Here is a 13,887-nt window from a genome sequence, read left to right as displayed (position 1 = left end):
TTCTTCCCTTTGATTCACTACTGTCAAATATTCTCTGGCTGTGAGTTGCTAAGTTTGTGCTATTCCCACTAAACAAGAAGGATTTCTTCTTCAATCTGTCAGTTCCATCCTTTCGGGTTTCATTTTTCGAGGTAATCATTTGACCAAAGTACGTACTAGCCACGGCTGCGCGGGATTGTATGAATTCAGTTAAATGAGAGAAATCTGGTGTGATGTGATTGTCGTACATATGGCTTGCTTTATCAGCCCATTTTGACTTGAGATGCATTGGAAGGCGGCTAACTACCCTTCCCAGAGTGTCCATCGAATTGATACTTGCCCGATTTCCTAACTGAATAGAACCAAGGAGACACGTTTCCATATCTCTTGCTAGCTGCGACAATTTCTCGGCTTCGTTTACTCTAATTGGCGGTCCATTCAAGACTTTCTCAAGGAATGCTTGGGTTACGATGTGATTTCGACCAAAGTTTTTTCTCAGGATTTCCTTAGCACGCTTGTATCCTTGATCCGGAGGCATAATGATGCAATGCTCTATCGCTTGTCTTGCTGTTCCTTTACAATACTGAATAAGGTAATTCAGTCGATCTGCATCATTACTTTCTTTACTCTCGACATTCACTTCAAAATTCTTCATGAACAACGGAAAGTTGCGAGGTTCGCCATCAAAACTCATGTATTCCCTTTGAGGCATTCTTAATCCCTTCACTACTTCGTCCATCGTAATCTGCTGCTTCTCTAATAGATATTGTAACTGCGACGAATTGTCTCGTTGCAAGCTTTGCTGAGTTTGACATCCAGTTCCACTGGTTATTATACTTTCTTGGGGTACACAATTTCCGGTAGGAGGTATCGCCAAGCGCTGACTTAAACTGCTTCTGTCGATTGGGGTTGAAGGTTGCTGGACTGGGTTTTTATCTGGTTCACGAGCGTTACTACTACTTTCCCTGTCCGACAGTTGATGTTCAATATCATTACCAAAAACTTCTTCTTCAAGCTTCCGAAGCTCATCTCGACGTCGTTGTATTTCCCGTTTCTTCATAGCCATCTCATGCTCAATTCTCGCCTGATGCATTTCTTTCTCTAGTTTAAGCCTTGCCTCCCTCATCTGCTTGTTCAGCTCTTCTCTTCTATTAATTTCCAATTCTTCAAGTTCACGAAACCGTTCTGCCCATTTTGAATCAAGCGCGCTCGTTACTCCAGCCCCGTTGTCTTCAAAATTTGTTGTTTGCGTCGGCTTTTCCCACGCACGAGCAGTCCGCGTGACGTTCACGTGAGAAGCTGCTTGTTTACCGATATTAGAATTGGACTGGAATACAGGAGCAAGAGGCGATAAAACCGAATTATCCTTCAAAAATGAAGCGACCTGACTTAGACCAAGTTCAAGCTCCTGTTCCTGTTCGTCTGCTACTCGCTCCGGCGAACCCAAACTCGTCGAAGCCTCGTCAGAAACGACAACTTGCTTGTTTTGTACGACGACGTTCGGTCCGCTTTCAGCTCGCTCGCTACCGTCATCTTCAGCGGATTCAATCATGTCTTGATTCGTATTGTTAAGCGAATTCTCTCCAGATTTAGCTCGACTCACTTGACCTGGAGGACTTAACTGTTCGCCAGACGGCTGAAGTACGCGTTTTGATAAGCCTTTAATTTTCGACTTTTACCTTGACCCTTTCGTTTCTGAGTCATTGCTGATCGATTAAACAACAATTACGAGAACTATATAAGCTTCAACAATTCCAGGCTTATGTGACCAGCAAGATACTCGTACATAAACTACTATTAAAACGACGACCGGTATACAGATAAATCTTTATTTCAATGCAATGCGTCAAACGTACGGTTCTAAACGACAGAGTATAGATATTAACATAACCGACAAGGAGGCCTAAAGCCGTAATCATCGTTACCTCGTAATTTGGCCACTAAATATAAACATCCATGTACAAAAAATACACCACTATACATGAATTGTGCTCAATCTCAAAAGACCCCAAGAACCATGCTTTTATACGGGTCCCTTTTTGTTTTTCATAATAATTAGCATAATAATTAGCATAACCTAAGCTCTATGCATCTCGATCCTACACTCCTCTTATTTGTGTCACATGCACGAGTTGTTTCCGACTCCATCGCCCAAGAATCTTGTTTGGCAGTAGCTGATGGAGTAAATTGTGTAGTTCGTCAATTTATTACATGTTTGTAAATGTAGATACTCCCGGGTTCAAACCATTTACTTTATTACGATCATTTGGAGGTATTCATGTTTGACATAACAGCAGTAAGCGTAGACGAGTCTACGGTTGGATTAAATGTAGGATCGCCCTCTTGTCTAATTCTCGCTCGTTTTTATCCCACATAATTTTTGTTTCTATAGATAGTTTTCTGCTAGTGTGATTGTCTCATCGTTTAGCTTGCATTGTGACATTGCTTCGGGTGCATATCTGACGTAACTTCTTAGCGAAAAAACCAATAAAAAAGTAGAATGTGAATTTATCCAAATTTTCCATATATTTTTTCTAGTATGAGTTGTTTAACATCCTGGGCTTAATGATAAAGTACCCATACTATTACAAACATATGAAATTGTCTACTTTTTTTTACTAAACCTGTACAGCGATTTTTGTCGCAACTTTACGAGGTTATTCTCAACTAGGTGATAGTGAAGGCCGATCTATATATCAAGAGGCTTATTTGAAATATAAAAATGCAAACAAATCACGGGCAATTAAAAATTGGATTTTTTCACATTTTAGAACAACGTTATACCTCAACCTTTAAGAGAGAAATACATAAGCGAAAACGACTACTTAATTCTTGAGGACGAAGCTCAGCGAGTGAAGCTTGTTGGGAACATTCCTTCTGAATATCTTATTACAGGTAAATTTTTATGTTATTTGTTTCAGGTATTGCTACACAAAGCTATACATTTTACCAATTCATCTTATGATTGTGATGTGGATTGTTATGGGTGAATGTTTTAGCTGATGAAATCCACCACTTCGCCAATAGGAGCACGTGTAGATTTTGATATGTCACGTGGTACAAACTGTAAACTTTGCGTACATTGTAACGGCTTTATCATATATTCTTATACTGCATTGACTTTTGACTTGAAAAATCATGACTACTAATGTGTTTTTTGGCAGTTTTTTGATGCAAATATGTTTTTAAATCTTTTGTCAATAACAGTGGTTCTGGGAGTATAATGTGTAGCTTCTATAGTCAATAAAAATCGACGGTAGAAAATGTGAATACTGAATCAGTAGTCCGAAAGGATGACTAAAACATGATGTGTTTGTTGTGTTTGTAACAACGATTCTCGCTGTCCAAACTTAATAAAAAAGAATGAAAATAGTAATGAAGTTGGTTTTCATCATTTCTCAAAGCGCTTGCGAGAGAAATACTCGCGTTGGATCGTTATGTGTGCTTGTCATCGTGGGATAAACTCATGTGCTGAAAAGACAGCTATATTTTTTCAATCGGTCATAAATAATAGTGATTCTGTAAGATATATACGTAGTTTATAGCGAGTCGTAGTGAATGATCTTGAGATGACATGAAAAGCACTGCGTTAGCTATGTGACGGCAGACGGCGTAGCTATTGTAAACAGTGCAATCAGATAGAATTTTTGATTGGGTTCAAAGTTTGACTTTTTTTTGCTAGAAATTTCTAAACTGCTTGGAGAAGTAACTCTATCTCAGAGTCGGTCCACGGTTTGCACACACGCTTTGACTCTTTTCTTCACACAGAGAAAAGATTTTTTTAGTAAAGTGCTTAATAAAGCGAACGCTTAGACTGTCATCAGAGGAGTTCATTGAGGGTGATCTCAACTCATTGAAAAAGATATTTCTCTCAAATGAATATCCGGAAAAAATGCTTGATAAACTTTTCCATCCACAAAAAATGAGCAGAACAGGCCTTTAGGTCCAGCTAAATGCCCTGTGTTTATCAAACTTTCATGGATGGGTAAGGCTTCTAATGATATTGAAAGGGAAACTAAGAATATTACGGAGAATTCGTTTTTGGCGAGCAATGTTATCTTTATTTTTCGAAAAGAACTATTTTACCACCCACCCCAAAAGAATCTTTACCGGCACAACTTTTAAGCAACGTAATTTATGAATATAAATGTGAGTGTGATGCTCGCTATGTACGTAGAACGTCTCAAAGGTTGAGTGATAGGATGAAACAGCATGTGCCAACTTCAATCAGAAATGGAACGGTCCCCTCAAGACAACAACCAAAACGTGATTGTACGAAAAGTAATTTAATTTCATGTGACTCCGCGATTGGTAAACATCTCTTGAATAACTCCCATTGTGCTGATTCTTATTCAGACGACAATTTTAGAATCATTATGAAATGCCGTTCATTCTTTCAGTTACGCGTTTTTAATTGTTATGTTTTTAATTTATCCCTGTTTTGAGCGTCATCTCCCCCCTTTTGGAGATGACGCTCTTTCTTGTCATTATAAATATCGGTAGATTGTATGTTTTCATTTAGCAGACGTTGACAACTGAAGAGTAGTCTGCCGAAATGCATCGTGTCTTTTAATTTAGAACTATTGGTTTAGTGCTCTTTACTGAAAACAGTTCTTTTAAGAACTATCAACTTATTATATTACTTGTACCATTCACTATGGTATTAGCTGTCTTTAGAACTATTTTCAAAATTCAATGTATGGTGTAAACATATTTAATGCAAGAATACATACCAGATCACAAACTTCTGCTTTTTTGAAGTGGCTTGCGTGCATTCTTGGTGATGGCCTTTTTATCATGTAGACAGTAATATTTGTCATCCATTTTGCCTATTTGAAAACTTTGTCTTAAGGAGTCTTTTTTAATTACTAGCATCTTTGATTGAACTGTAATTTCAAACAACAAAATTCCCTATTTGTCGTTTTTGTAGGCTTGATTATCGCTGTGCTTGGGTTTGAGGATGATGCTGGATATTTTGCAGTGGAAAATTATTGCTTATGTGGATTGCCGGAACAAGAAGATCCTACTAAGGATCAAACTCTTCTTAATGGAGAAGATTGGTAAATTTTTTTGATGATTATAGTTTGGATTTTTCTCAATTTTTCGATTCAATGTGTTTTTCAGCTTTGTCGCAATCATGACTGGTCTTCATTTTGGAAAAAAGGGTCATGATTGTCTTCAGCTTCAAATGCTTATTGATCTAATGACTGGGCAGCTTGGTTGCATGAAGGTAAAGTTTTTGGTGCAAAGTTTCTATAGTAACTTTGCAGTATTGTGATAAGTGGCCAAAATTCACACGAGTCATACACTGTGTAAACTTTCTGAATGCAATTTATGTTGGTCTTGATTTGGTGTTATCATTCATTGCATCTCTTAAATTTAATAAAAATGAAATAAAAACCTTCTGGCTGAAATTTCTGAAGATCCGATTGGACTTATGGTTTTCTTTTCTTGTGAAAAACGCCGTATTTTGATTCTCATTGGACATACGAAATTTTTCACTTGTGAATCTAAGTTTTACTGACAATAAGTAGAAAGGGTAAAGCTATAGAACCGCTGACATCAGCATTTTCAGGAGCTCTTACTCGTGTCAATTAGTTTCCAGTTCGTGAAAGTTCTGGGTGCGCGAGTGTCAACTGGAAACAGGGGAAAGTTAAGTGTAATAGGTTAACACGATGAATGGGAAATGAAACAGATATAAAGGGCGATAAACATGACGGCTGTGAAATAAAAAAATTCTTTCTCAAAAACAATTTAAAAAGAAAAACATGTCGAACTTGAAAGATCAAGCAGGTCAAGTGGTTTTCTTAAACCTTTATCAGACTTTGAGAAATGAAGGAGTTAAAATATCTTCAGAGATTATAACAGAAGAAGTTTTGATTAAGACCTATCTTCGTGTCAAACCAGAAGCGAACATGGATAAGGTGCTGGCAACATGTTTCTCATCTTCTGCCTTTAAAGTTGGTTTCAGTGGGAAGTGGCGTTGACGAAACCAACGGATGCTTGTTGTTTTTTCCAATAAACAGGCATTACGATAGAAGAATTGTAAAGATGTAATATGGCATACTGAAAACTTATACGATCATTTTCTTGGTGCAAACTGGAGAACATTGATAACAGACTACATGCAAGACCATGGATAATTCTTCTGTATACAGTTGAAACATTTAAAGGACATTGGCAACGAAAATTTTTATGGCATATTTTTGAACCTTTGTGATGTCTAACAACTAAAATAGAAAAATTTTTTCTCAAAAATATTTTGTTGCTGAGATATTTGCAGCAAAAGTTTTATAAATTGCGCCATCTTGGATAAAATTTTGATAAAATTATCTCGAGGGTAGTGACGTCATTGGCTGGTGAGCAGTCAAAACAACAATACAATATACTTTGTGATTGACTGCGTTAAAACACATTTAAAGCGTATTTTACGGGTTTTTTTGCTGTAATGGATGACATACACGAAAATCAACCGGGTGAGGTTCTGCCCTATCAATATGAACCTGAAGTGAAGGCCGAAACTAGTGAAGAAAGCGGTTCCGAACAGGAGAGTGAGCAGAGCGACTTGTCCTCGTCGGAGAATGAAATACATGCTGAATTTGAGAAAGCAAATGCTTGGCGCCTTCAAACTCTTAGTTGGTGTAAGTGTGGACATTGACATTGTACTTTGTCAAAAAAGGCAATCGAGTGTTTTTGTTGCTACGAAAAAGCGCTTGAATACGATGAGTATGAGGCTTTGCTAGGCCAAACGGAAACTCAAGGAGTAAATTGCTTGACAACACACCAAGAATTTAGGGACAATATGCTCTCAGAAAGTGTGTTAAAGATAGACGTGTGTCGGCATCTTGAAGAAAACTGGCCCCTGTCTGATGAGGATCTATTGATAGATGATTCCTCGCACTTTATTTGATGAAGAAATTTTTTTGTACACCCTGTTTCGTACGCGTCCTCTGCAAAATGGAGCGAGCAAATTCTGCTGTTCGCCAATGGCTCGAATGATTTCCTTTTGCAAAAATCAATCCATAGTTTTCTTCTCTTTTGCTGTGCTTCTGATTTTCGATGAGGGAACCGAAAGAAATGAACATCATTCTTCTTTTTTTTGAAGTCGCTGTTGCAACCGTACACCGGGCAATACATGTTTAAAAAGTAATCTAAACTGAAATATACCTTTCTAATTATGGGCATCATTTCATTGTGCATCAGCTTTTATAGGCAATGTATCGTGACAACAAATCCGTGCAGCGTGTTCGTAAAAGATATCTTTGGTGTGTACTTGACGTTCATGTCATCAATCTAACAAGCATATTACGGTATTTTCCGTCTGATGTTATCACGAAAGACCGTAAATTTAAAGTCTTAGACAGACGCTCTTTGATGTTCTTTGTTATGATCTGCAATTGCGATGCCATACATTGTCGAAGGTTTGTCACAAACTGCGCAAAAGCAAAATGCATGAGTGATCCACCCAAAACTTGTATTCATTCATTAGTTATAAAGTTAATCGAAAAGTGTACTTGTACATTGTGCACGCAAACACGCACGTAAAACATTACGGATAAACGAAACTCTACAGTCAAGAACAAAACATAGCGGCTTATAGCTTATCACCTATATAAAACTACATAATCTTTCAAAAACTCTTATGTATACAAATAATGAATTACACGTATAACTTATTTGTTGGTCACAGGTTTGTAATATGGGAAAATGAAATATTTCTATTGCACGAAATGTTCAGTGTATAAAACGCGCTTGTTGTTGTCTGAGCTTACACTTGGTATGTCGGCAAAGCCGAGTTGTAAGATCTGCTAAAATAAACGTTTCTACGTCTTATCACGACTAAATATTGGAAAAGTATATAAGCGTGATAAACTACACAACTTTTGTTAATCTTAACAACCGCCGACTGTTGTTTTTGTTTTAAAATTCCAGTGAACAAATGTGCTATATATTATTATAATACTATTATTTTATATTGTGTCATTCAGTGGATACCAGCCAATGACGTCAGTAATGTATTCCGGCATAATTTAGCATAAGGCTTTTTTTCCAAAATGGCGGTTAAGGATTCAACTTTATGTCAAATTTTCTCAACAGCAAAATTCAAAAGAGACACGAAAACACGAAATTAAGTATTCCATAGCTATCTATGATAAACGTATGAAAAAAAATTTTCGTTGCCAATGTCCTTTAAATCTTAAATTGGATTTTTTTTGGCTTTTTTTTTGTCGCAATGATACATAATCGTAAACGTTTAAGTTTTTGAAAAATACAAGAACATTGTAAATCGTATCATTAATTTTTATTACTTTAACGATCAATGGGTGCCTAGACTGTATTAGCTACAGAGTAAAAGCGGAAGTCTTGGATAATATGTGAAAATGTAATTTTTTTATTCCTTCCAATAAAACACCAGAAAGCCCTCATTGTATATTTATTAGATGAACGAGTATATAGTTGAAGGTCATTTTCGGAACTGCTGTTTACCTTAACTTTTGCTGTTGTGCTTTGGCTTATTGACTGGAGATTGAAAATAAAAAAAAGAAATATGGCATCCCTTTTTCATCAAATGCATGCGGACACGGTAAAAGTAGGAGAGATTGATCACAGTGATCTTATTTATTTGATTGAAGTGGAATCTCTCAGTAAAAAGATTCAAGAGCTACGAGTATCTGAAAACGGTGGAAATCAACCTGAACCTTTGACAGATTATGGCAACTGTTTGGACATGTTGACAGAGGAAGATCGATGGTTCCTTTTTGTTGATCGTGCACAGAATCCGAAGCCTTCCAATTTCTAAAGTACCTTGGACCTTCTAAATCTCAAAAGATGTACTTTGAAAATCTGTTAAACGCAACTTGAGTAGAGCTGATGTTAATTTATACAGAAACACAACGACGTTCATTTTTTAGCATCTTTTTGATTTTGTTGACAGTAGCTGTAAACTAAAGTATAAATCAACTGCATGTGTAATTGCTTTGACAAACATAAAATTTTCTTGATATTATACTTTGCTCTCAGTTGAGTTTGTACTGTTAATTGATAAGTACGTTTATAAAAAAAATGGTGAATTGTATTTGCAAAGGAGAAAAACGATCATTACCACCTAATACACACATGAGCTCTTGCTAAAACTACTTATAACAGATCATAAACACTTACTCAAATGCTCATGTCACATGACTCACACGATTACGTTTATTTACATACAGATATGCATAATGTCGATAAGATCAGTTAAGGCTCCACCTTCATTGGTCTTATTTGCAGATAAGCAGTGGCTCAAAACTACTTATAACTGCTCGTAAACACTTGCTCAAATGCTCATGTCACATGACTCATATGAACACGTTCATTTGCGTACAGATATACGTAATGATAATAGCAGCAGTTAAGGCTGCACCTTCATTGGTCTTATGAGCAGATGAGCACTGGCTCAAAAGGGGCAGCCTTGACTGATCGTGTTCATGTGAGTCATATGACATGAGAAAGTGTTTATGAGCAGTTATAGTATTTTCGAGCCAGTGCTCATCTGCCATAGTTTGTATCCTAGCAAGTAAAGTGTCACTTACTGTCGTTGTTATGAGTTCTCTCAATTTTTGATGGCACAATCACAGCACTACATGCAGACGGGACTAATGATGCCACATACAATTTACCAAAGGTGTCGAAGAAAACGGAACTCTTCCTTTTCTGGACTGTTTGGTAAAACATGACAACCGAAAACTACGAACCACAGTTTATCGCAACCCAACACACACTGACCGAATATTAACCAATCATCGTACAACCCTACATCACACAAAGCCACCACAATGAGAACAGTAACAACACATGCACAAATCATATGTGATTCACCAGACGCTCGAAAACAACGAAAACAACTATCTCAAACGTGTTTTTGACAAAAACAACTATAACTTAGACTTCATCAAACGCAACACTTACAAACACACTTTCATTTTTATTTAGGATCATGACAAGATCAGAAAAGTTGTTCGAATCGTGATCTGTGGTAACTCACTAAGTGCATGCACGAGAGATAAAGACAAAGAATCTAAAGTAAGTTGTATTGATTTAGTTCCAACATGAAACGCTCATGAAATTTCAATTTACGCAGCTGAGATTTCCCTTTTTACGGCCTCCTTTTGTTTGGGATTTAAGTATACCTAATTTTTCACAATAACAAGCAAAAAGCGCACACAAACTACAAATGAAAAGAAGTGTCCACTTGTTTAGAAAAGTTTCTTAGTATAATTCTCTTCTTAATTATTGCAAGGTTTTTTGAGAATTAACCTGTACCTTGGTGTACCAATTGAGATAAAAAAATCCCTAAGTTGCCCTAGAAATCTTCCAAGAAAGGTGTTGTTGTTTTAACTGTATATTAAAGCATTTGATTACAGTCTATAATTAACGTAATATGTAACAATTAGAAAATAGATGTTGGGGAAAATACACTCAAAAAATAGATGCTCCAAAATATATTGAGAATGTAGATGTTCAGCAATAAACTTTTCAACAACAGGTTGTTGTCATTTGAATTTAAATGAACTATATTTGTTGCACCAGTGATGTGTGAGAAAGTTTTTAGTTCAGCTTATATGGGAGTTTTTATATATATAAAATGGGCTCAAAATTGTTTCTAACGACATCTAGCCAACCAGGCATGTTAACCTGGTTAGGCCAACTCAGATCGTGCATCAATTTCTCCGATTTTTATTGAAGCATTTTTATTTGATTGTTTTAGTCCAATCTTTTACGTTCATTGTTTCGTATGACAGTAAATTGTTGCAAATATAATGACCATTTTTATAGTGTGACTTAAGTTACCGTTAAAAACGTTTGAAAGAGCTTAATTGTGTCAAATAAAGCGCAATTGAAACACTTGATCGAGCTAACGAAAGTTCAGGCCACGTTATTAGTGGAGTAGATGTTTGCAGATCGACTGAATCAAAGTGTTCACTTTTTGTTGAAAGAACCAAACTTTTAAGAATAGGATTAAGCATTAAGCGGAATTGTAGATTAACTTGGTGCTCTTTTTTAAATTGACCGTCCTGTATAGTATAAATTAGAAACAATCGGTACTTAGGCTGTTGCGATATCTGAAAATTGCGATATCGAAAAAAGTATATCGAAAATATGGACTATTTTAATTATGCAAATGAGCAATTTTAAAAAACGTAGTATAGTCAATACACTCGCAAAACGATTAGAATATAAAAAAGGTTTATTCACTTTAGTCCGTATGTTGTGGTACGATATCTTTCAGCTTCATTCGGCACCCCTTAGAACTGAGTAATTTTTTTGTCATCTTGACATTTTCGACTACGCTGAATCCAAATCCGAAGAGTTCCCAAGTCCTAGACCCGCAGTTTTTTCTAATTCGCAGTTTTAATCATCACTCATCAATAATAAAAAGCCGCCATCTTTAATTTCTTCTAAGGATAATGAAATAATTCCATTCGTAGCACTTCCTTAAATTATGCCTCAATCCCTCGAAATTATGACCGTGTAAGACTTTTTAATGCTGGAATGTAATATTGACAACTTTAACTTAAGGTGATGGTGATAAATTATAAATAATCCGTGTATTTGTTGAGGAATTTCTTCGTAAATGCATTTAGTGCTGTTGCGTGATTTAGATTGCATGAATAAGAAAAAAATATGTTATTTGAAACCATAGTAAAGAACAGCTCTTTTTGAGAAATTTTTGGTGTAGTTTCCTTTACTTGAAGTATGTGCTCATAATTTCCTGATGACTCACACACTCAGTTTCCTAATTAATGGTTGGATGTCATCTTTGCACGAAACAAGTTGTTTCCTATCGCACGAAACAGTTAGTATAAATAGATGTAAATAAATTAATGTAGCTAGACATTGTAAGTGTGTTCAATAAATGTGTTGAAAGATACAGTTCCTTGAGTTTTGTTGAACCAGCAACTGGAAAGCTAAGAGGAGCTTTCAAACAGTATAATGTAAATGCGAACGCAAATTCCTGTTCAAACTACATAAATGAAAGTTTCAAAGATTAGAAATGTAAAGCAATATTATGGCGGATTTATGCATCGTTGACTATGACAGGAAAAATGGTCCTAAAAATAATTTTCAGATAAGACTCTAAAGACAATACTTAACCGAAGAAGAGAATGGCTTGAACTTCTACAGCATGAAAAATATCATATAAATTGGGAAATTGCTAAAACGTCATCGAAATATATACCAAAAGAAGTCCAAAACATTAGAAAATTGCCTGAGGCATTGTCGTATCACCTAGCATGTCATAGAAGTTTTACTGATATTACTAAACTCAAAAGAGCTCAGAAAATAGCGTCAAGTGCACCTTTATCCTTGAAAGATGAACATGAAGACCCAAAAGAAAAAGTACAACGAACAACTAGACAATCATTTGGTTTTAAAAGAAAATGTGGCGAGTCTAATATTCGACCTCTTCTAATATTCTTCTAAAATTTTTTTTAATCTGCAAAGAATATGGACCAATATATGTCACTAATACGGTATGAACTTAAATAACTCATGCTTAACATACAAAAAATATTTCATAATGTTATTTGGAAATGGCTTTCTCCAATTTAGATTATACGTTTTGGGCTTCAAAGAAACGTGTGAAGAAATATCTTTCTCTGGCACAAACCAAAACGGCCGAATTGCTGTTTAAGGCTGCCGAAATGAGAAACGATGAAAGTGTTTTACTACATATAAGAGGAAAGGACTGTGTTGCAATTGAAGCCAGGTATCATAAAAAATGCTACCAAAAGTATACAAAAACCTTGTCGAACATGAAGAATACTAAACCTTCCGTTACTGAACCAACAGTTTACGACAAAGCCTTTCATTTATTTTATATAAAAGCGATGGAGAAACGAATCAATGAGGCAAAGAAATCTTGCTTTTGAGCTATCTTCTAAAGAAATTTATCGGCTTTATTCAAGAAATTGACGGCAATGTTGTAAAATACGAAGCAAAACGCCTAAAGAAGAGGATAGAGCTACGGTACCCACAAGAAATCTTCCATTTATCTAAGACTATGGTGAAAGGAACACTTGTGTACTCCAACGATTTGTTGGAAGCGAATAAAGATGACAGCCAAGAGGAAGACGGATTGCACGAAGAAGAAAACAGCTTAGCAGAACGATCCAACCCGATTGTACACGACTGTTACAGAAGAGCAAGGGTGTTGATGGCTGGCCACCTGAATCAACTGATCTAACGCTGGAGCAAGCGACTGAGTCGTTACCAATAAAGCTGTTAAACTTCATATCTTGGACACTCGGATATTCAAATGAGCCCGTAGTAGATAAAAGAGTAGTGCTTACTCGCAGTCAAATTTGCAAAGTCGTTTCGATATGTCAAGATCTCGTTTATGCTGAAGGTAAGGGAAAAAAACAGACGCCAAAATCACTGGCTCTTGGTATGACTGTGCCTCAAATATCTGGATCAACGAAACTTATAAATATTTTGCATGTCACTCAATTTCATCATCTACCGTTTGTAATCATGACTCGGCACTGGCTTCAATTTGTAATACATCTGATGATGTCATCATACCACGAAATATCAATGTGGGAAAATTTACCACCATTGTCTGGGATAATAACGATTTCAACGAAGAAACTCTGAGTGGTAGAGGTACCACACATGTTGTAAACGGAATTGTCATTAAAAGAGGGGAGCTTGCTCACAACAGTAAGGCGACCGTAAGTAAAAAGATACGAAATGTGAAAGTACCTGAGCGCAGTATCCAGTCTTACTATAACACACAAAAAGGCTTACTATCACTTTATCCGTATAACACTGAACATGATCTTGATCTTCATAACACTCGTCACCTCCAGAAAACTGGAATACATCTTGGCTTTGCATACATACTATGCCGAATATATTCAATTG

At 36.2% G+C, this 13,887-nt stretch overlaps 1 protein-coding gene across 2 annotated transcripts in view; it reads left to right on the top strand.

Annotated features, from left to right (window-relative positions):
• Positions 1-13,887, top strand: part of LOC124445455 (DNA polymerase delta subunit 2-like) — a 93,136-nt gene that overhangs the window by 17,608 nt on the left and 61,641 nt on the right. For both annotated transcript variants that reach the window (XM_046996179.1, XM_046996180.1), the window contains exons 3-6: positions 2,751-2,874; positions 4,910-5,039; positions 5,104-5,209; positions 9,952-10,041. In XM_046996179.1, the coding sequence (XP_046852135.1) occupies positions 2,751-2,874; positions 4,910-5,039; positions 5,104-5,209; positions 9,952-10,041 (450 nt within the window). The remainder of the gene's footprint in view (positions 1-2,750; positions 2,875-4,909; positions 5,040-5,103; positions 5,210-9,951; positions 10,042-13,887) is intronic.

Source organism: Xenia sp. Carnegie-2017, unplaced genomic scaffold (genome assembly GCF_021976095.1).
Source record: "Xenia sp. Carnegie-2017 unplaced genomic scaffold, XeniaSp_v1 HiC_scaffold_22, whole genome shotgun sequence".
Taxonomy (NCBI): domain Eukaryota; kingdom Metazoa; phylum Cnidaria; class Anthozoa; order Malacalcyonacea; family Xeniidae; genus Xenia; species Xenia sp. Carnegie-2017.
Note: the sequence above shows the minus strand (reverse complement) of the source record. Positions and strands in the feature narration are given on the sequence as shown.